Raw genomic sequence first — 24,492 nt, 5'->3', positions numbered from 1 at the left:
CTCTTCTGGTGCAGAGAAGCACTCATCCCATATCATTTACATAAACTACAACCATTGTATTATCTGCCATGAGGTGAATAAGGCATTCTGTAAAACACTAGTTAGACCTCTGTACAAGTGTTTACACTACTGTGAATTCTACATCATTTCTGCAAGAGTGAGAATGGCGTTTAATTCTGGCCTATGTGGGCTCAGCAAGTCCAATGGAGAAATATTTGTCACTGTAGTTTTGTAAAACCACTTCCATTCAGGGTATTTCTATCAGATTAGGGAGGAGAAAACAGCCTACAGAACTGTTGGAAGGGTATCTGAATTGTGTATGCCTGACATACATAGTTTATCACCAGTCTATCACTTGCTGTCAGGGTACAATCTCCATACAATCGCCAAAATGTGAAAAGGCTGAACTGTCTGCTGAACAGAGACAAGTTGTGACTATTGCTTGGGTTGTGTGCTAAGGGAGCTTAGTGTCAGGTCCATCCTGATTTAGGTAGCTTCTTAGTATCTCCAATTCAGAAACAGCTTTTTTCTTTTGCTGTTCAGGCTAAAACAGTCTGCTGTGTTCTAACTTTTCATCTGAAGGGCATGAAGAATGATGTGAAATCCCGAACCTTACAATGAGTCAGGTGTCCATGCAGAGTTGCAGGATATGCTTTGTTTTCTAAAGAATGTAGCTTCTATATGGAAAACATTGAAAGTACCGTGGTAGCATGGACAGTTTATGAACTGTACTGGAAGTGGTTTGGGGCTGCTAGATATCAAGGAAACTACAGGAGAATGGTCATAGACAAATATCTCTTTTCTACTGTGGTGTGTTGACCTTGACTGGCTGGCAGGTGCCCACCAAGCTACTCTCTCACTCCCAGTCCTCAGAAGGACAAGGGAGAGAAAATAAAATGAAAGCCTTGTGGGTCAAGATAAAGGGGATTTTAATAAAGAAAAGCAAAGGCCATGCATGGAAGCAAAGAACAAAAAGATTCTCTACCTCCATCAACAGGTGATGTCCAGATACTTCCTGGGAAGTAAAGCATCAGTATATAGTGGCTTCTTTGGAAGACAAATGCCCTAACAACGAACACTCCCTTCTAACCCCCTCCTTTCTCTTAGCTTTCCTTGCACAGCATAACATTATATATTATGGGAACTCTGGTCAGTTCAGCTGTGCTGGCTGTGTCCCCTCCTAGCCTCTTGACCACTCCCAGCCTACTGGCTTTGACAGGGAGGAAGGGAAATGAGAAGTGGAGGGAGCCTCCGTGCTGTACAAGCACTGATCAGCAGTGGCCAAAACACTGGTGTGCTACCAACACCTTTCTAGCTGCAAATGCAAAGCACAGCACTATGAGAGCTGCTATGGAGAAAGTTAACTCCATCCCAGCCAGATCCAATACATCTACATACAAGCTTTTGGCTACAACATTAGCAAAGAATTAGGCAAAAATAGCTCCCACTCATTTGGCTGCCACCCAAGTGGGAAAAGCAAGTTCTTTAATTTTTGCAAGCAGGCATAACCCAAAAGAGCAGTCACAGAGTAGAATGCTCTTGGACTTGCATCCTTCCAGTAGTACTTAATTCAGATAGACTTTTTTCCCAAAAAAATGCACGTGTACATTCAGAGCTCAATGTAACATGAGAATTCCTGAAGGACAACATCAGTCTTCTAGGAACTGAATAAGGAAATTCAAGCAGTAATTCCTGTCATCAGAGAAGGGGGATTTCTAGGAACGGGCTTTCCGTTGCTTCATAGAGAGCCTGCAATCCCAAGCTAGTGCTGACTCAACAGTAACAAGGTGTGAGAAATTGCAAACGCAGCAGCTATAATTGCTTGAGGAGAAGTCCTTGCCTATCCATGAATGCTAAAAATTGAACTTTACATTCCAGTGGCAATTCTGAATAAATCACTCAGTAAAGTAATTATGTTGTATATGAGCAAATTATACTGGGCAGACAGCAATTGAAGATTCTCAAATACAGACTTTGCAATTAATCTCCTTTTCAAAATGGATAGGCCAAAGTATTTTGAATCTTTTAGAATTAAGGTAGTTAGAGAACAACACTGCCTTTTCTTTTGTTTCTGGCTGCTCCTAGGCAACCTACTGCTGGGTAAATGCAAACACATGATGGTCCCCTAAATATCACCAGTATTTTTGTCCTTGTTTTTCTTTTTCATTAGATGGTTTCCTGAGATGCTGACTCTCCAAACATGGAAGATGAACTTGAGCAGTCTGCTACCTTTGAAAATTATGGGTCTGCTTTGTTCTCCGTAAGGACTACCAGTGCACTCCTGGAATACAGAACAGATCAGGACCCAGAGATGGTGACAGCGCATACCAATAATGTGCACGGATTCCTGGGACCACAGGGGACTCAGCTTTTTCCATAACACAGGACCCTACGTACCTTGTTACAGGAATATTGACGGAATACTGTGAGGTAAGAGTGAAAGCTCTTAGATATAATGGAGTTAAGGTGCTTGATACCAGTATTGAATACAGATAATTTTCTTGGAGTGATGCAGTAGTAGTAGAAGTACTTAAATTTGTAGTACTGCAAAGAAGTCAGAACTTGTCTATCGGCACTTCTAATGGATTTCAAATATTAGTGCTTATTATTTATTGAGCAGCATGGATTCTCTCCCTCAAGTTTGCACATGGAGATACTTTGCAAAAGAGGGAAGAGGCAATCCAGACTCCTTTTTGCAGAGCATTTGTAAAAAGACCTGCTTCCAAACCTGTGAGAGGTAAAGGCAGTGGTTTCTTGGCACTGTCATACTATACCTAATTGGAGAGAAAGGCTCCACCAGCAAGCTTTGAAGCTGATAGCATTTGAAATGACACTCTTAACCTTGTAGAAAGGTCAGATAAAGACATGTGCAGAAAGCACTGGTGGTGCCAGACAGTCACCAGTCAACTTGTGCAGTTAAAGAAAAATGAATACAATATTTTATTGCCCCCAGACTCGCTGGGGGCAATGTAGATCTCTTGATTCACCATTATTGGGAACAGATACATTGTGGTGTTTCTGCATGGTGATTTGAGATGTTCATGAACTTCTTAGTTGTGTGTGATAAGCCTGAGGGTTATCAGTGATTCACCACCAAATTTAAGAGCTGATTGCTTTTCAGAAAAGCATAAAATGTATTGCATATTTTGAGGCTTCATGCAAAAACTTACAGCTTTTTAGAGGAGGAAAAGAAGTCTGGGTGTCTGAATTGTGACTATTTACTGCCAGAGTCTGCCAATGTAGACAAATGGGCTTGTCTTTCACTAATATTATCAGAATGTAGTGGTTCCTGTCTCTAATACATGAAACTTAAACAGAACATCATGGCAAGAATGTAATAATACCTCTGCAGCACCCTTTCCAGTGTCCAGTGGCTTCAACCCTGGGATGTCATGAGCCAGTTTGGGATGATTTTGGTTTTGTTTGTATGTTTGCTTGCTTTTCTCCATAAAATGGCCCTCATTAATTTTCTTCCATGAATTTGTTTAAGTGCTTTTTGGCTCAAGTACAATTTTAGCGTCTACAGCAACCACTGTCTGAAAACTCATCTACACATTAGATGCAGAAGTGCCCCATCTTGACTGTCTTGAACTCGCCAGCTGGTATTTGCCTTTGATGCAGCAGATGAAGAATGACTATGCTGGTTCAGACTCAAGTTTTAGTTTCATAACCAAACAGAGGCTGGGTAACAAACTAGCAGCGTTTACAACAGCTGCAGAGAGTCCTCTGAAGGAGACCTTTTTAGAGAGTATCAGCACGAAATTTATGTTAATGGAATGAACAAAACAATGCAATTTAAAGTTTCTTTTCTTAAGAAGGCAGGCTATGCATTTGCACTCTGCATCAGTCATTCAACCTCTCCTTAGTAATCTTTACCCTTATTTACTTATATTAACTCCTCTGAGCTGAAGCAGTCTCAAAGGCAATTAAATCTATACACCATAAATCAACATTTTGGTAGAGTCCAAAGCTAATGACTCTTTTGAGTAAAAAATACCAGTGTAACCTCAATATTGATTTAGCCCATCTGGTTTGCTGTTAGGCACTCAACACCCACATGGGCCAGCCTGTCTGCCAGTCAGCACATCAAGCCAGTTTTGAGCCAGTGACAGTATTTAGTGATATGTCTCAGCTGTTGATAAGATAACTAGGGGAAACAGAAAGTAGTGTGGAAGCTGTTGTTAAGAAGTGTCAGTAATGGAGAAGGGAAGAACTAGAAACACTATGAAAATCCACCTTAGGAGAACATGAAGACCAACTGAGGTTTTGCTCTGGGGTAGAAGTGGTGGAGATGTAAAGAATAGGACAGAAAGCCATGGGAAGCCAGGCTTTGTTAGTTTTTTTTCTAATGCAGTAACTTCCTTACTATCAGAGTGTACCTTTTTGACTAGAAATGAAATATTTGCAAACTACAAACAAGATATTTGCAAAAATTATTCAGCAAATATTTTATAAAAATCTCAATTTACTAATAAATTTCATCTTACTGAAACATTTTAGTATATTTTCCCAGCTTCTATCATGGAAGAAAACTTGTCTATGCACAGTTTCACTTCTTTTACTATAAAGTGAGATCTACTTTCATCTGTAAGACAGCATTGTTTTTATATGAGTGCTATATAGTGGAAGCATACCCTAAGCTTATTATTCAGCTATTCAGAAAAGCTGAATTTGGAAAAAAGAGTTTAAATTTGTTCCTACTTTTGTTAAAATTTAATGGTTATTTATTTTTAAAAGCCGTATTACAAAACTGGACACTCTTGTCAGCCTCAGCATAGCCCTAAAACATGAAATGGGAACAAGTCTCTCTGTCACAGAGCAGAAATAAATTGAGAAGAGGCTGTGAAACCAGTGCCGGACATACTCCTGCTGGAGTTGGGATTTATATCTGTACAATTTGGAGTTGGCACTTCTCATCAGTGATTTATATATTAAAAAGAAAACACCCTCAAACCAAACTAAAAAACCCAACAAATTTTTGCCAGAACACAGATTTAAAGAGTAAATAGTTGACAGGTTACCAGTGCAGTTCTTCTGGAAGTTGGGATTCTCTAGCGGGTGTCCTGGGATGCGGCACTGAAATCTATGTTGCCAGAACTCAGGAAACCAGGGGTTGCGCGTGTTGGTGTCCAGGCGCAGCTTCAGATAGTAGTCATCAAACGACAAGACCTCTGGAGACTGCAGTTTGATAGTGATGCCTCCATTTGCTTCAGGTTCGTAACCTTCAATGACTTCATCTCTGTCTGCCCAACCGTCACTAAAAAGAGGCAAAAAAACACTTATTACACAAAGACAGGAAGCTTGTTTTGAAAATGCAACCAGCCAAAGGTCGGCTAGCACCCTCAGAAGCAAGTGATTCAGGGGAAATCTAAATGTATATCTAAAATTCAGTAAAGAGGAAAGCACAGTGATGGAGACCTGTAATGACCACTCTGACTGATTTCATACAGAGTCCTCATTAACTCATCTGGAATGATGAGGATTTATCCTTTTCTCTCTGGAAAAAGGTTTTGGGCATAGCTTCTGGTGTGTCACCTTTATGACTGAAAAGATTTTGCCTTATTTAGGCTGTCCTGTAAAGGGAAATGGAAAGAATTAATATTGATGGAAAGGAAATTATGGAATGAGCCAGGATCCTGGGTGTTTTGCAGAAGATATATCAGCATGCCTGGATCATACAGCCAGAAGGGTAATTCAGACCAAATATAAAGTGAGAAATACATTGTGTTGGAAGAGAATGGAATAAGAATACTCAATAAAGTTGAGTAAAAAGTAAACCACATGCTATTCACACACTGCATGGGATGTTTGCTAACATGCGCTTTATTTTTATTTTTTTTAACAAACAATGCTTTTCTATTTTACTTCTCTTTCTACTCATGTAAGAGATACTTTTAAAAACCTAAAGATAAAACTCTTTCATTATAATATTATTTCATAGAAAGCCTATTTTAACAGGTTTGAACAAAGTCCATTGGGCTTAGCATCTGAATTTTAGTTTAGTACTTTTAACAAGGAGTCCATTGATTTAGTGTCATTCTCCAGTTCTTATTAGGGTCCCCTAAGAACAGTGCTATTACAGTCTAATTTAAGTGCAAATATAAGTTGGCTATTGCTTAATTTTAACATGCTAGACATGTCATGAGAGAAATGGATTATTCTGGCACTTCAGATCTAGCTCCATCCACTCAGAATCAGATCAGTGACAGTGCTGCAGTAAAAAGCAGACAGATAAAGCAGTTTTAGTGGCAAAGAGCTCAAGAAGAAAAATGTGACAGACCACTAAGAGAGAAGTCTCTGATTCATCCAAAAGAGGCTTGCATCGTGAATTTCAGACAGAGTGAAAGAAGACCTTTGTTAGGAGCCTCTTACACAGAAGAGTAGTGGGGTGCAGACCATAGCAGCTGAGGGCATTTAGATGCGCCTGGGACTTCACATGGAAAATAAAAAAGATTTGAAGTAGCAAGCTCTGTCTTGGAAGTAACAAGTCCTAGTCAAATAGGTGTAAAGTGACTATGTATTGGGCACATGTGAGTCTTTGGTCTCCAGCCACCAGACTGAATGGTTTCATCATTTAGCTGACAGTTATGTTAACTGTTGCATCTGTGCTGTAGGCACTAGAGGAAAACGGCAGGTCTCCATGGAAATCCTATGTACTGAATGTTTTCCATGTGAGACTCACGACCCAAGTGTCTATTACAGGAAGTTATTTAAGACATGGGACATCTGGCAGCCTACCTACTGATCAACAGATCCCTTTCAACTTGTGCCCAGGGACTAACAAAGCTATACTTCAGGACTGCATACATGGTACCTTTAAGACAGAATTCCTTCTTTGTTTTCACCTTTGCCAAGCCTTGCAGAACTGCCCCAAATTTCTGAGCTTACAAACCATTGACCAATATCTTCATACAGTCAAGCAGCACGAGATATACATGTATGCATGTTGCATCTCACATGTGGTATGACAGCACAGAGCAGAGGTGGCACAGAGAGTAGGTCACAGGAGGGAGACAGCAATGGCTGAGGAATCCCACTGTGGAACAGGGGTGGGCATGATTGGTATCCCAAAGTGACTCACTCCAACAGGCAGTATCTGCTGGGTCACCTCTTCCCACAGCCATCAATGCAGGTTTACCCAGCTCCTGCCCTTGTACCAACATAGCCCAAAGGATAAACACGTAGCACAGCCTTGGCACAACAGCTGCACATGAACTGCAGCAGGAGTGCACAGATTCAAAAGCCACAATTTTTCCATCCCTGCACCCTGCCCCACTAGACTGCCTTGAGTTTTGGAGAGAGAAAAGAGCCATAGCTCATTCTTTCTGCATCCCCCCCACTCATCAGGAGTCCATATGCTAAGAGGAACTAGTAAAATATTCTGTGCACCCTGACTGCCTCATGATAGACCACGGGCTAGACAATGCTACAAAGCTAAAACCACAAGAATGAACTTTCTGGTTTTCACATAATTCAAGCCATAAACTAGCACCAGAGAAAAAGACATAATATTTATTTCTTCTTATGTGGGGAAAACCAAGCAAGAGGTCACTGTTACAGCACAAGTAATTGAGTCTTAATTGCAAGATTACTTCATTATTTGTCACAGTGTTTATGGCTCACAAACTGTAGACTCAAACAGAAATATTAATGAGTCAAAAATTAAGTAAATCAGGCCTTTTTTTGCAAGACTTTCTAGAAAAAAGCTAGTTTCTCTACTCCTTAGATTTCTACCAGCCAAATATTTGAGTGAAATATTTCCCTTCCTTTGTAAGCTTGGCTTGGAAAATTGCCACATTCACTCTGAAAGCAAAGCACAGCAACTCTGCAAAGGCAAGAGAAAGTATATTTCAAGTTCTCTGAGAGCAGCTGATAGAAAAGTTCCCCTAAATTGGAACACAGATTCTCACCTAATGTTTCTTTGTCCCTTTCTGGCACCAAATGTTTTTTATTCTCTCTTCAACTTCTTCAAATTGTTAAATCTGTTTGATACATTAAATCCATTTTGTGTACAGAGAAATGTGAAGAAAAGGCACTGGAATCAGAGAGAAAGTTCATATGTGTTGAAGTTCATATGGGAGCTTTGCTCTACTTTCGCTAAAGTCAAGGAAACAAAAAGGAGTCCTCTGGTCTCTTGGGGAAGCCCAGCCATCCTGGCAGCTGCAGGCTAGTCATGCTGAAAGCTGCTCTAAGGGGTGCTGTGCGGCCCTACCAGGAGCTGAGGGAGGATTATCAGAGACCTAAAATCTCTTTATAATATCTGCCTATATTCCTTTTTACTGTTTATATAAGAAAGAAAAAGAAAAAAAAAAAAGAAAAGAAAGGGTTGTCTGGGAGCTGTGCATCCTTAGTGCCATATGAATAAATGGACAGTGTTTCAGAAGACAATGTTTAAAAAAAATCACATTTCTAATGCAGGGCAATAGCACAATACTGAAGTCCAGATGACAGTGTGCATGTCAGTGACAGAATCACAAGACCAATAGCTGATTAAATGGAAAAATGAAATCTCATTTAAAAAAGGCAGTGCATAATATTCTTTTGTTGTCAGAACTGAGTACTTTCCACCTACTTTCCTTCTTTTATCCTGCTGATTTGCAATAGCACCGCACACAACATTTCTTGCAAAACTGCCTGTGTGCCTTTCCTGCAGATTTCAGGGGATGGCCCGAAATTATCACCCAAACTGCCCTCCCCAGTGAGTGTCCATTGTAGGTTTTGTGTGACAGTCTGGCCTTGAAACGTGCCAGGTATCTTGTGCAACAGTTGATCTGAAGCTCTGTGAGGGGGCTTAAAGTGTGAAGACAGCAACAGTGAGGGAGGGACAAGCATGTGGGTGTCAAACCAGCAACCACTCTGTTCACTCTGAGGAGAGAAAGAACTGCTGTTGTCATGTTTCTGTGGTGTTTATCACAATCAGAATGGTCACTAATATTCTGCAAGCTACTCTCAGTCCAAGTCCCACTCTGGTGGCTGACATTCATGATGACAAATCCAAATATCAGCATTCAGTCAATCACAAACAAAAATCAGGCAGAAAGAGAAAAAACCCAGAGCTACTCCGTCTAGCTTCAGAAGTCCTATTTCCCATTATCACAGATAAGTTTGAAGAAAAAAAAGCTATTTTTTCTTAACCAGTTGACTATTCTGTTAATATGTGACATCTCTGAATTGTGTATCTATGTTTCCTGAACTGCAGTCACATATATTCTTGTGACTTGAAACACCAGGAGAAATGTAAAGGGTTTCCAATTTCCTCTCTTTCAATCATGAACACTGTCAGCTGCTTTTCACAAGGGCTGATGAGACAACCAGCAATCAGGCTTTCTATTTTCATCTCAGGACTTAACTCTTGAACTATGCAACAGCAGCTCTGCTCTGCTTCCCAGCACAGCACCCAGCGAATTAATACTCCAGATGCTTTTTCCAAATAGGTAAACAAACATGAAAACGTAAACATGGTATTGTTTATGGGACTGCTTGCCCTGTGATTACTGTGGGAGGTAGTATCCTTTCACAAGTGAAATAAAAGAAACATGCTTGTCAGTAATGGACACTGACTGGCAATTTGGTCCCTGCACCCTTGTAAGGCTTGATCTGACCACACACTCCTTTGTGTGGAGGGCTGCATCTCTGGCAGCATTGTCAACTTGCTTCGCATTAGCTGAGATAATGTTTTCTTAAGAAGTTTGCATTCAGATAAGAATTTTTTTTTTCTACTCTATTGGCAAAGTCATGAAATCTAGAAAAGAAATCGAGATTTATAAATTCTAAATTAATTATTTTTGCAATAATCCTTTTGCCTGCGGCAGATATCCTTGTCATTCTAAAACCAAATAGATAAATCATATTAAAATAATTTCCATCTTTTTCTTTTTTTTTTTTTGACAGGTTCTGTTCCTGTACTAGTAGGGGTTTTTTCCCCCACTTTGAAAACGATGTTACATATAGCCATACTTATGTAAATGGAAACATTCCTTCTGAACTTTCAACCTTCACAGGAGTTCCCTGCAGATATCTCACTCAAGTAGGGTAGCAGGGCACCAGGTGACCATAACTGTCACACAAAAGGATCAGAGTCTTTATTCTTGCCTTTCTTGCCTTTCTGCAAAACTAAAGCCCATGTCAGTATACCTTCTTTGTCATGTTGATATACATCCCCACAGAGCACATTTCTGAATGCTGCTTTACCATTGCTCTCAAGGTAGCCAGCTGGCCTGCTGTTGTGTTAAATTTCTATTAGACTTAAATATGAGGACAGCACCACTCAAAGAATTCAAAATTCAGTAATGTGCTATGCCATTTTGTTACATATATATGTAAATACCTTTATTTTTAATGGCAATTATTATATGCTGGATTATATAAATAAAGGGCTAGACATTTTACTTGGAAAGCACTTTGTGCCAAAGCATCTTCCTGTATGTGCTCAGACTCTGCTTATTTAGAGGCATTTCAAAATGTTACAAAACCCTGAATAGTGATAAGCTGGGTTTAAATACTTATAATTTGGTTCTTATAAATACCAATGCTATGGATTTCCAGAGCTGGTCAGACCTGGAAGCCTGCAAATGTTGTTTTCTCTTTCTATGCAAGTCTTCTCTGACAACACCCCACTGGAATATCCCGCATGGATTCTCATGCCTACAAGCAGGAGTTGTACAACTGTGACGGCCTCCTTCCTGCTCTTTTGGCAGAATGGACAGAAACTCAGAGCTCACCATACGGCCAACCCAGAAAGTATCAGTGTGACAGGTGGAATAATTTCATAGGCAGCTCCACCAAAAAAAAACAGTGTTGATACTTGAAATGAGCACATGTGGCAGAACCAGGCCTGGAATAATTCACAACAGTACTGTAGCTGGCTACTCAGCTGCCCTCTTCTGGGAGTACTCTTTTAAAAGAATTATTTCACCAGCCTGATGTACTGGAAAGAAAAAACACAGTTAGCTTGCTGTGAAGGAGGATGGACCTGTTCTCTGGCAACAAGGAGCTCTACCAAAGATATTCAGTGTCTGTGTAATACATGCCTCAAGCAGGAGATGCCATGTAAAGAAAACTGAGACTGTCCAGTATCTATAAGTCAGCACATGGCAAAGTGACTTTTGTCCTTAGACCTGTGCATTATCAGTCAATCCCAGTAGTCACCAGTGTCAGCTGCAAGGTGCCAATCATTATCGTTAATGAGCATTACTTCAAACATGAGAAACAAAAAGCCAATTTTTACACTTACTCACCTAATTCACCAGTACTACATGCTTGCATTGAAAGGTAGGAGAGCTTTTCCTAACCATGAATTCTTAAATAGCATAGCTTTACTTTTACATCTATGACAAGTCCTGGCAATCTTGAGATTAGTCTCATGGCTACAGATAAGTCTGTATCTCACTGCTCGCAAGACCAGGCTGAAAGGATATATATTGTCATGCTATAACCCCAGACTTGCTGAGCACTGACCAACCTCCTTAAAAACAGAAGAATCAAATTCACTAGATTTTCTCAGCTGAATGAGAAAATAAGGGCCCAGTAGTTTTGCTCCTGCAGGCATAGGTGGAGGTAGGCAGGAGTCATCACCTTTCCAAGCTGCCTGCCTTTTGCAGCAGGCATCACAAGGTACTGTGGGACTTGTACCTGTTCCTTTTCCCCACAAGACTGTGCTGGGCTCAAACGTACCTTGAATTCCAGCCTCTAGGTTTCTCCTAGTTATTTGCTTTCATAAGTCAGTCTTGACAAGTCAGCCAAGAGCAGCATGGCAATATCAGCTCTGCACACTGTAAACAGGAGGAGAAAACCACTGAAGCTCCTTTGGGGGGGTGGGGGGCAATGGAAAGTAAAAGGGAGAGAGAAGATTGCTGCCTTGACGATCTCCCACACAAAGAGAAGGAACAAGAGAAGCATTTGGTGCCAGACACTGCAGTTGCTGATTTTAGACTCATAAACCACAGAGTGCTACTATAGCACTGTGGGCTGTAATACTGCCATTGACTAGATTGAAGAGCATGTTAGCCCTGGTCAGGACTTGGGCTGGACATGCCTAGAGAGCACCAGTGTGACTCAGGAGAAGACAGTATGGTTTATCAGTTAACCCAGCTCCCTTTGAGACAGTTGCATGTACTCATCATGTTTTCAACATTAACGTCCTACAGGAGGTGCTATTTTCTGACATAAATTGGAAGATCAAGTTCAAAAATAATTCCCAAGGCCGCTTTCTGCAAGCACTTTGTCATATTCCTTTGTAAATTTTCTGTTCTTGCCAGGTTCTCTTTCATAACTGTGCATATGCGATTTTTTGATTCCCATCCATGATACTGAAGGAACACAGTCACAGTAGTACATTAGTTCTTACATTTTACACAAGCACAAATTGTTGCTCAGGGCTTCCAAATTTTATTTAGTGAATCAGTGGATTTTTTTGAATGAGTGACACTTTGTAAAGAACCTAAGTTGGCAAATGATAGGTCATTATGTTTCAAATGAGTATCATTCACTTTTGTGTGAATTTTCAGACTTTTTGCACTGTTCATTTAAAAAATGCAGATTATAACCTCACGGACCATGATGGATTGTATTTTGCAAATATGTATTTAGGAAGGTTTTAATTATCTTATGCGGTGCATATATTTGCATGCAATTTACATAATGTAATTTAACTGCCTATCATGCAGGCGTTATCTTGGGGAGTCTTTACTGTGAAGATTCTTGACACGTTTGGCATGTGCAGCTTTTTGTAAATGTAGTTGCCACTTTTATGCAGGAAAGGTTTCCATTCTCAAGGGTGCACAATGGCGCATATCTTGGAAAATCAGCAACAATACATATATTCTCTAAGGCAATAGCTGACTTTTCAAAAGTTGTACACATGCTTTCACCCCAGAATGACAAGTGGACTGAATCCTTGCTCTGCATATTTGAAATTCACAACGTGAGCCATCATGAAAGCTCAGTATCTTTTCCAAATGAAAGCACATGTGTAGGGATGAGGAGAGTATCGGATTTTAAACAAATACTAACAAATACTAACAAATAGGAAGCCTTAATCTTATCATTGTGCTTCATTTAAGGTGCTCCTAGGCTCCAATATGTGCAGCCAAATCCAAGATTTTTGACATCTTATTAATACACCCATATCTGAAAATAGAAAGGTTTATCTTTGCTTCTCTGTATGAGTTCCTGGGGATTTTTTTTTCCTCTTCCTGCTTCTGTGCTGCAAATTATGTGCAAGAAGACTCAATTGAAGAATGAATATGGATAGTAAGAGGCAGTTACTGCCATGGAGAACTCGACTGCAGTCCCTTTGCAGAGAGGATAGTTAGAAAGAAACATTCTTATTAAGACTGCCATTTTGCCTGAAAGTCTTACTGAGGTCTTCTCTGTGCAATCACACAAAGGCATAAAGGGGAATAAAGTGCTTCCTATCTCTGCCCCAGCCAACAGCAAACTACTCAAGTCTTGGGGCTGTATCTGGAGGACCGGAAAGAGATATACCATGTAGAGGGGAAACAGGCTGGAAATAGGTGGAAAGGTACAGATCCATATATAGGAAAGAGAACAGGTGAATACATGGCACTCTCTGCTCCATGCCACTCTATCAGATCATGCTGGATGCTCGGATGTGAATTTGTTGCACTTCCTGAAAGATTAATTCATAGATGTCTTCCTTAAGGAAGGGACAGCACATTTCCTTTCTCCTCTCCTTGCTTTGTCTGTTGTGGTGCTGAGGAACAGGAAAATAGAGAAACACCTTAGAATCAGATTTCCATCTCACACAGTGTTCTGAGCTCAAAAATACCTTGATTTAAGCCTTTAGATTTCTCCAAGATGTTGCCTTTCATAGGATAGTCCACAATTTTCCTTCAATGGTTCCTATTCTGCAATCCGCTCAAGCCATCCCTTACTATAACCATCTCCTACGATAATGCTTAAGAGAAATATACACAGAAATTTTGGGCCTTTTTTTCAAGAGAAATCATATTTCAAATATGTAGATCTAAAGAGGACATCCTAAATCTTGCACCAGGTTGCTATTAGTGGTTTGTATACATCCTTTTTCCACAGCTGTACAAGGTTTCTGGAATGCTGTTTCCACACTTATGATTGAAAACTGAACTTTTACACACATATTTATGTAGGAAATGCTTACTTTTTTTTTTATAACCCTTCAATGAAACCATGTTTACAGAGGAACTGGTAACCATAAGTAAGAGCCCACTATCCGTTTCATACCAAAGCATACTAACATGGGCTTCAAAACATCAGATCGAATAAAATGGATAACAAAAGGTGAAACATGATTAAACTCGTGATAAAATCACAAATCCTGTGAAGCTATTTAACAAAGTTAACATATAGTAGAAGAATATTTCCATAAATAGCTGTTTCTGTTTCTACCAAAGCTATTTTAAATTTAAGCTATTTTAAATGGCCATATCTGCCATTCTTTCTTTTTCACTTTCTGTGTTAATTGAACATTGAGATTACTATGAATCTTTATGATTAAGATAATTTTCACTCAAATATATTTTTTGTTTTCTATTTTAAATTATGTATTGATATGGAAAAATATCTAATTCATACTATGCTAGTGAGTCACCCAAGCACATAAACTTTTCCAGTGGTAGAATCAAGTAATACTTTAAGGCTTTAACAGAATAAATAAAGTAAAATCATTAGATTTCAGTAATCTACTAACACAGCATTGCATTGTGTTTTCAATGAACAGTTCATGAACCACTTGCAATCCAAGAAACTAATGAACAAATTGAATAATGAAATCACCTGAAAATTAAGCAATCTTTTGACAGTTCCTGAACATTAAAATAGGTGTAATGCCTTGAATATTTTATTAATCCACTTTCTTCAGGGAATACTATTATCCTTGAACTTAACAAACAAATATAGACCATTTTAAAAATACATAAAGGTATTATTGATTTACTCTTCTGCACTTACTGCTGTCTTGAAGTCATAAATGTTTATCCATGTAGCTACACAGGTATGAAATAAAAAAATCTAACTACAATCATCTGCCTGTCTAAACCAAACTTAGTCCAACATCATCCAGCTCAAAGAGCTGACTTATGTCACAGCAGAAGTGTCCCTTCTGTTTTCAGCTTTTTCGAGTAATTTTTAAGATCTCTTAAACAGAGAAGAAACAATGCTTTCTTAATGTTTCTGTTTCACAAATACAACTGCTATAATCATCACAAACATGTAACACATATGAATATAGAAGAGAAAATGACCCTTATGTCAACAAACTGGACCAGTTGCCATTTCCTGACAATCAAAAAGAAAAGGAATTCAAAGCCATAGAGAAGTTGACAAGTCCCCTGTCCTGGTTTCAGCCGTAACAGTTATTTCATTCCTTCCTATTAGCTGGCACAGTGTTGTGTTTTTGACTTCAGTCTGAGAACAATGCTGATAACACACCAATGTTTTAGTTGCTGCTGAGCAGTGCTTACTCTGATCAAAGACTTTTCAGTCTCTCATGCTCTGCCAGTGAGGAGAGGCACAAGAAGCTGGGAGGAAGCAGAGAGAGGACACCGGACCCAAACTAGCCAAAGGGGTATTCCATACCACAGAATGTCATGCACAGTATAGAAACTGGTGGGAGTTACCTGGAAGGCCCAGATTGCTGCTCGGGCCAGGCTGGGTATCAGTTGGTGGGTGGTAAGCAATAGTATTGTACATCACTTGTGTTTATTGGGTTTTTTAACTCTTCCCTTTTTGGTTTTATATTCTCTCACCTTGTTATTTCCCTTATCATTAGTAGGAGTAGTAGTTTTGTATTATACTTTAGTTATTGGACTGTTCCTATCTCAACCCGTGGGAGTTACGTTCTTTCAATTCTCCTCCCCATCCTGCTGGGAGCAAGGGGGAAGAAGCAGCGAGTGAGCAAGCAGCTGTGTGATTCTGAGTTACTGGCTGGGCTTAAACTATGACACCCTAATGCTGTTATTTCCTTTTACTCTATGGCTGAATTGTATTAATTTATTTTCAATAAAAATACTGTTGTGGGACAAATGTAAGAATAGCAGTCTGAATTTTTGAATAGTTTGGATACAAGGACTGTTACTCACAAAAAAGGTAGAAAAGATGAAGAAAAATAGTGAAGAACACAGAGCCAGGTAAAGAACTCCATAGATTTTGCGTATTATGACTTGTGACCTGTAAGTGAAGGAAGATTGCACGGTTGCTACTACCTCCAGAGAAACCCAGGATGTGATTAAAAGCCAAAGAGGTACAGTGTTTTCAGCTCCTTCCTACTGTCTTAGAATGGAAAATTGTGTGAGTTTTCTAGAGTGCCTTTTACCTTCTAGAGGTGGCCATCTGTGCTTAGTCTTCTACCATCTTCTCTACTTGACTCCTGATGCATTAAATATCTATTTCCTACCCCACTGAGAACTGGAGCATGGGTAGGCTTAATGTGTCGAGATAAAAAGAGTAAACACAGAAGACAGTCTTAGAGCAGACTGAGCCTTGAGGAACCAGCTATTCTGCATGGAGCAAATGACTTATCCTTAGTGAATACCGTGAGATTGATTCTGAATCCTCTAACTGTGGTCTGGTAGCACTTACTTATCTGAGGGATACAACAGCATAGGTGAGATTGCTCAGCATTAGTAAATATTGGTCACTTAAAGAAAGAAAAGAATATGAGGATAATATCAAGGTACTTTCATCATGGGTCATCACCTTCTCAGAAGGTCCATGGCAGGCAGACCACATAGCTGTTGGGAAAGAATGTGGATGAGAAGATATTTTGAGAGGTTTTTAAGCAAGAAGAGTGTATTAATATATAAATACAGATATATATATATATTGGTGACACCATAATTTTCCAAGTGACATTGTAAGTAATGGCAAAGGGGGAGAAGGGAGGGAAAGTCATAAATTATTATAGGACAGTCAATGCTATTTGAAATATAAATTGTTTACAATCTATCCAATGCATACTAATCCTGTTTCCAGTTGCAGAAAGGAAAAATACTTAACCCAATGCCCCATTTAACAAAATATAGGAAACAAAGCTGATGGAAAGAACAGCAAGAATCTGGGTTTTTTTTCAATATCTTTATGAAATGCAGCATTGTGTTTTTTACTTGAAATAGAGTAATTGTAACAGCTCTTCACCAAATTAACCTTTATTAAAATCAGACCCTGTTTACTAATTAATTAGAAAGAGTCATGCATTTTTAAAATCTGTGCAGTGAACTTAACTCCGCAGTTCTTATTGGGGGATGAAGGAGGAGGCAGGAGAACTGTGCAGATATGAAATCAGTGTAGTAACCACAGATGTAAGCTACAGGGGAATATACATGAACAAGAATGAACTCTGCCAGTTTTCATCCTGTGACACTAGCCCTCTAAGTCTCCTATGCTGTGATAGAGGGTCACTTACTGTGTCCCGTACAGCGACTCCCACTACAGCCGAGTAACCCCTTGTCACCCTGCCCTTTTCTCTTTCCCATCTGCTTGTCTGTTATCTTCCCAGTTACTCTTCCATTCCACACTGCATGACTTCCACCCTTTCATACAGTCTAGCTAGTGTGACTTCATTTGATGAAATACTCTAAATAGTGACATGATTTAAATGATAGAGAAACATAAAACTCCTTGTATGAAGAAAAGGACATTTTTATCAGCTATTATTTTTTGTATGAGAGACAGTATCTCCATATATGCAGCCAGTGACTGCACAGATTTTAATTCCTAGTGAAACGCAAGGAAGAAGGATGCCATTAGATGTTAAAAAGAATTAGCTGTGAAAGACTAGTACTGTATTAACGGGAACTACACCATTTGGGTAGAGGAATTACAGAACTGTTCCTGAAAGACAGACCCTGTACAAAAAATGAGATCACTACAGCAATGTTATTTATTTCTTCTGCTGCATTAACATCAAGTTTATCTGTGCTACAAGACATGTGAAATCAAATACAAATTAAATGCCTGATTGTGTTCTGAATAATATTTTTTAAAAAGTAAATGCTTGAAAGATTTGGGCTTGTTCAACCTGGAGAAGAGAAGGCTCCAGGAGGACCTTAGAGCAGCCTTCCAGTACGTAATGGGGACTTGTAAGAAATCTGGAGAGGGACTTTTTACAAGAGCATGTAGTGATAGGATATGGACTAATGGCTTTAAACTCAAAGCGGGTGGATTTAGCTTTATGTATTGGGAAAAAGTTCTTCCCTTGGAGGGTGGTGAGGCACTGGAACAGGTTGTCCAGAGAAGCTGTGGACACCCCATCCCTGGAAGTGTTCAAGGCCAGGTTGGATAAGGCTTTGAGCAACCTGGTCTAGTGGAAGGTGTCCATATCCATGGCAGGGGGTTGGAACTGGGTGAGCTTTAAGATCCCTTCCAACCACCCTATGATTCTATGAAATATGTCTGTTTAACAAAATTAGAACTTAACCCAATATTGGTTAAGGAGATGCCTGAACTGCCTTAAATAAAAACACTAGAATATCATAAAACTTTAACCTGGAACTCAGTTATGACTTGGAAACTGTATTTTTGCACAGGGAATAAAAGGGAAACTGTGACTATGTCATGATGATGGAACTAAAATATCACTCCCAAAAAAGACAGCCTTCTATCATATTATAGTCACGTATCTATATTATATACGTGTGCCATGTAATTCTGCCAGCCAAGAAAGCAGGAAAGAAAGAAAAGATTTGGGGTAGGGGGGAGAAAATAACACAATTAGCAGACAATGAAAGTAATATTGGCTAGGTTAGTTTTTATAACCTTGGTGGGGAAGTCCCTATGTCAGCACGCAAAATCCACAGACATCAATGAGTTCCAGTTTAGGACTATCTTTTCTAATATCCAAAGAGAGGAGATGCATGCTTTTGTTATGTGCTTATCTAATCAATGGCTAGAAATAGCAAGGATTATTTTTCAGGGAAGTTTTGACAGAGAAGCATCTGATGGGAATTGGTTTAATAAGATAACCTTTTAAAGTGGGTTATTGAGGAAATCCTTAGAGAAGCACATACCAGTGTTAATTTGACAGCCTTCTCTGTAGAAATCTTTCTTCTCTTAAGAGAAAATAAAAATAAAAGCAATGAAGTTCAGTAGGGCCAGATTCATTTTGGGTTTTTTTTGTTTGTTTGTTTTAAATGAAATCCCAAAGCCTAATTAATCAGGCCTGTTTTTTTTTTGTTGTATTGAAATGTAAGCTCATTTAAAGCCAATGAGCCCATTCAACAAAAATAGAAACTGATACTGCTGTTCCTTTCTTCTCTCTGACACCACCTTTCCCACATACCAGCTCATCAGCATAAAGCCATCAATATTAGTCCACTCTGGTCATTAGCTGCTTTGCAAAGAAATTTCTAATTCCTTGTTTATTAAAAGCAGAAACAAAATCAGGAAAAATTACTCATTTTTACTGCCTCGGAAACTGAGGTGAGGAAAGCTACCTATCGTACAACAGTAACTGCTTCTGTGTCTAAGCTAATGCATAGTACAAAAAGACATGATACTTCATCCTCAGAAATGTTGCAGTGTTGAAGTGTTTATTGTTGGCTCTTCACGTCTTATTCAAGTAGATCTTCCTTGTGATTTTTACATTACCAATAACCCAAATATTTGATGGGCACAGACTATAAAATTGCAAGACATGTTTACAAATTAAGAGATATACAATATATGATATTTTCAGAGACTTCTTAGAGTCTTCATGGCTTACGTATGCCATTCTTTGAAGGTCTCTTTGAAATCACAAGAGTTACATAATTCTTTTTATTAAATGAAAATGAAAATTCTTATACTGATGCATGCCTTCAGGAACTAGAGCTGAATAGAAATACAAAATAACCCATAAATCCCCGAAAAAGAGGCCACTCTGCTCCTCCCTCCAAGGACAGAGAAGCATACTTAATAAGCTAAGTGCAGGCACAGCACTAGGGCTAGGAGAAACAACAGTGTTTCATTCCAGAGTTTGCTCAATTTAATTTCCTAGAAAATCTATTCAAGAAATAACAGAAAATGTTCATGCAAGATATACTTGCTGCTCTGTACTTCACTGACAACATAAGGTCATTCAAAATCTATCTTAGCTTTGCATCTTCATAGTACAAAATGACTTGAATTCTTAGGCTGGTCCTACAGACTCATCACAGTTTTGCAGCCCAGAAAGACAGGACACCAGGTTCTACTTAGTGTGTGTTATTAAAACCCTAAACATTCAACTTTTTAGTGGCAATTCCTTTGGCACATGCATCTGAAACAGGCACTACTGTCCCAGGATTACAGAAAGACAACAGCCTCCAATATCCCAAGAATGTCTGTGATAAAGAGTAAACTTATTTATTTTCCCAAGTTGAAAAGAAAAAAAAAATAAATCTTTTTCTTGGTCAAGAGTGCATCTGAGATCCAACATCTTAAAATTACGGAGAAAAATAAAAGGAGGTGGAAATACTATTAGTGATTGGTTTTATTCTTCAAAATACTGTAACTCACTACTGCGTGATGGAAAGTTTATGCTGAAAAATGGCTGTTAATTTTGAACTTCACATTTACGTAGAAATACACCCAGATTTCTTCTCATTTCCCCCTCTTTACATGGACTTGTCAGGATCTTATACTCCCCTTAATGATATCCCTCGGTATACTTTTATATTGTAATTTATTTACATGCAAAACATAAATTTGAATCTTTCTTCCTGCTGCCTCGCAGTTTACATCCTTGACATTATTTGTCTATTTGTTCATTTCTTTCTCCTATATCAGCAGCTCTATTTGCAATGTCCTTCAATACTTTCTAGATGTCTGTGTGTCTCATCTTCATTTCTCTTGAGACAGATTTAAACAGCAGCTAGTTTAGTCATTTTACACTCATTATTCTCTATCTTTATTCATGAGTTTACTTCCTTCCTGCTATTTATTTTTTCTCATTGTAATTGTATAAGCCTCTTCGTTTTCTCTTAACACACTAGCTCTCTATATGTGTTGTAATTTCCTTTCTTTGCACATTGTTCTTATTTGGCTTACTGTCATATCCTTTCACTTGGCAGAAAACAAGAATGCTCAAATAGCCAGGCTGAACAACACATACTCTTCATTATGCACAGCACCTTATTGATATGCATTTCTTATATACATTTTGAAATAATTGCTCTTGTAATTTATATAGCAAGTTCCTAGGAGATTAAAAAAACAAAACAAAACAAACCGAACCTTCTCTTTGGAATTTCAGTATTTAATTTGAAACAATGCAAATCAAAAGTAGGTCTTCTAATACATATTTGATTAATCTTCAGGCATATATATATTACTTAGTACTTGAGAGGATGGGAATCCTGAACATACAGTTACTGTAGAAGCATTGCATGCTTTAAGTAAATAAGTTTGTAAATACCTCCTTGGCTTTGAGAGGAACTAGCAATTTTTTTATTGCTATTTCTGCATATGGTTTTTTTATGTTTGAATCTATGCATGTGTATTCATTAAAAAGGAAAACTGGTTACCTACTTACTGTAGTAATTTCTTTCAGAACAGCGCCTACGCTCCCCCAGCTACACAGAGGTCTCACTGCTCAGCTCAGCTCTGCTCCTATTAGCTCACCCAGCACCTGTCTTGGACTTGGCAGGAAAAGTCCAGTGAGTACCAGTACACATACTGCCATGCCCCCTCTGTTCAAATGGTTTTGCTCTTGGATGGGAGATGGAAAGAGGAACTACTGGATGTTACTTGCAGCAGTGTACCTCCAATACACAACATGCCCCAACTGAAGCTACAGATTCTAATATCCTGCTCAGTTCTCATCCTTGTCAACTTGAAACATACACTAAATTGTTATCATGCATGCAGAGTGGTCTGGGTTCTTGAAATTGAAAAGGGAAAAACTGAAATGACAAAAATCAGCAAGACATCAAAATATGGAAGTATATGTAATCTTAAAAAGCCAAGGGAAGAATACAGGCCAGTGTTACTTGTGGCATCATGAAAAATACCAGGCAGGTGTGAATCAAGGGAGGAAAGCTGTACTGGGCAGTGTCAGGATGATTAAATGTCAAAAAACCACCCAGTGTTCATAACAGATCAGTGATAAAAATACCACCTCACGAAGGTTGAAAATAGCAGAATAACCTTACAGGAATAAGTGTCCCACTTTTCTGAATGTGACCTGTAGGATGAATTACAAAATCTTAGCATAGAAATCTGAATATTAGAAAGACAGCATGTAGCTGTGAGTATGTACTGGACTAAGGATCTTAAAATACATGACTGGGGAAAGTCACAGAATAAGTCCTAATACATTTAATAGGCTTTAGATGTGAAAGGACAGCAGCAACAGGTAGAATATCTATAATGTGATGCTATATTTAAAGGTAGATGACTTATACATAGCAAATAAGAGATAGTATCTCTCTGCCAGCATTTTTGTTTCTATATGACATAGAATTCGAAGACAGTTTAGCCCACTTAAAAAGATCCAATAAAGGTTGTAGCTGCATATAAAGCAGAATAGATAAAAAAGCCAAAAATAAAAAGACAAGCCTGATACTGTATTAAAAACAAATCTTTTCATTTCATGAATTCATAGTTAGAGTCATTCCATAGCTGTTGTTCCAGACCTTTCACAGATGCTCATATTTCTTCTACTCCTAGTTTTTTATTCTCCTCTGGAGTGAGCCAACCTAGTTAGCTTAATACTCAGCCCTATTCCCTCCTTCAGATGAATCTTCCAAAGCCTGTGGAGTTTGTACCTGAAAGATCTTGCCTAATCCACTTCTGCTGCTTTTCACTGTCTCAGAGGTGTCTATGTTCCTATCATAAAACCAAAACAGTCTCCTGGAGGTTGGCAGGAGTTTGAAAAGAGTCACCAAATTCCTAAGTATTGCATTAACGAAGCAAAGTCTCACACTTTTAACCTGAAGACCACAGATTATAACCAACTGACAACTAAATCTGGAATTAAGGAATTTAAGCTACAGTTACATTATGTCTTCTCATCAGAAATTCTAGGGGAAGGAAGGTGAAACACATCCTCTATGAGGAGAGAAAATGACTATGTGTAATGATCTACTGTGCCCTGCCCAGACCTAGGAAGCGCTACATTAGGTTATGTGGTACTGCGTATGTATGTACTCGATCTGAAATGTGAAATTGAACAGAAAGCATGCTTGGGAAGAAAGGCTTCCTGACAAACATTAAAACAGTCTGGAGTAAGTACTGAATGTGTGCATGTTACCATTTATATATGCTGAGCTAAATGAATTTAAAACAGATAGAGCACCCACACAATTTTTTTCCAACATGCTGGGGCACCATATGATTATTCATTTATTCTTCTTTATTAAATGGAACTGAATTCCCAGAAAGAAAATGTGTGAGATCTTGCTAGAGACAGCTTTAGTGTTCCTTCCACTCCCTCCCTTCATTTATTCCAGGATACACTCTCACACTAGACCCTTTTCTGAAAAGTTGTAGTAACCGCTTTGCTGAGTGATGAAGGGAATCACGATGAGTTTCAAGACTGCACTAATTTGTAGTCAAGGATAAAGCCTAGTCTGTCAGCCCCAAGGACCAAGGAGAGTGTAGCTGATATATCTAGGAGTTCAGTAAAATTTCTGGTAGCCATATGATAAAAAAACCCAACTACTGTGAAAAATAAAACCAGCTAAATTTGAAGGTTCAGTTATACAAGTATTTCTTTGGATTGAAGTCTTCCATAATGTAGAATATAATGTAGAAAATAATGTAGAACTTGTCTCCCGGGTCTCAAAGCCTTATCAGAGGAAACTGAACTTTCAAGAACCTATTCCTGTAAGTTTGATTGCAAGTATGGCACAATAAGCTCTCTTCTCAGACATGTCCAGATTATAAACAGAATTTCAGACATGCAAATAATGCATCAGTTAAACTTACTAACCATTTCCAACTTGAAAAGGACAAAAATGTGTAACAGATATTTAAGCTGAACTATTTTACCAACCGCTACTCAAAAATCAATAGCAAATATATCTTCTAAATTGCTGGTTGAGAGAAAAAGAAGTTATTTTGGGGTGGGGTGGTGGTGAAGGGGGAAGAAAAAACAAAAAAACAAACCAACCCAAAAAGCCAACATAGAGCAAGCATCCACAGGTCTTAGATGGCAAAATCCAGTCAACTATTTGGAGCACAACTTCTAAAGGCCTATTTCTAGTATTAATAAACTTTTAAGGTCAATATGAGGTTTAATATGAAGCCAAGGTAAAGATTTTTTAAAGCAGTGCTAACATGTTAAGACAGGCAAGATTTTCAGATACTGTCACTTTGTATAAACAGGGTTTTGTAAACAACATGATCATAAAGACCCCATAAAGACAAAATTGCCTGGATTTGACCTTTAAAAAACCCAGAGGTGTTAGCTGACTCAGAGTGTCATCTTTAACCACCAGGGATCTCATTTGCAACTCTTCTTATCATAGAGCATAGTAAACCAAAATGGGTAGATCCAAAGTTAGCAAAATATGCTTGGACTAGTAACATGTGAAA

At 38.7% G+C, this 24,492-nt stretch overlaps 1 protein-coding gene across 1 annotated transcript in view; it reads right to left on the bottom strand.

The window, feature by feature from the left end:
• The window catches only part of GRM1 (glutamate receptor, metabotropic 1), a 136,017-nt gene that overhangs the window by 56,726 nt on the left and 54,799 nt on the right, over positions 1-24,492 (bottom strand). The window contains exon 4 of the mRNA XM_010013605.1: positions 5,022-5,257. Within this exon, the coding sequence (XP_010011907.1) occupies positions 5,022-5,257 (236 nt within the window). The remainder of the gene's footprint in view (positions 1-5,021; positions 5,258-24,492) is intronic.

The sequence above is a fragment of the Nestor notabilis genome, unplaced genomic scaffold (assembly GCF_000696875.1).
Source record: "Nestor notabilis isolate BGI_N333 unplaced genomic scaffold, ASM69687v1 scaffold13094, whole genome shotgun sequence".
NCBI classification, from domain to species: domain Eukaryota; kingdom Metazoa; phylum Chordata; class Aves; order Psittaciformes; family Psittacidae; genus Nestor; species Nestor notabilis.
This window is presented reverse-complemented; position numbering and strand designations above follow the sequence as displayed.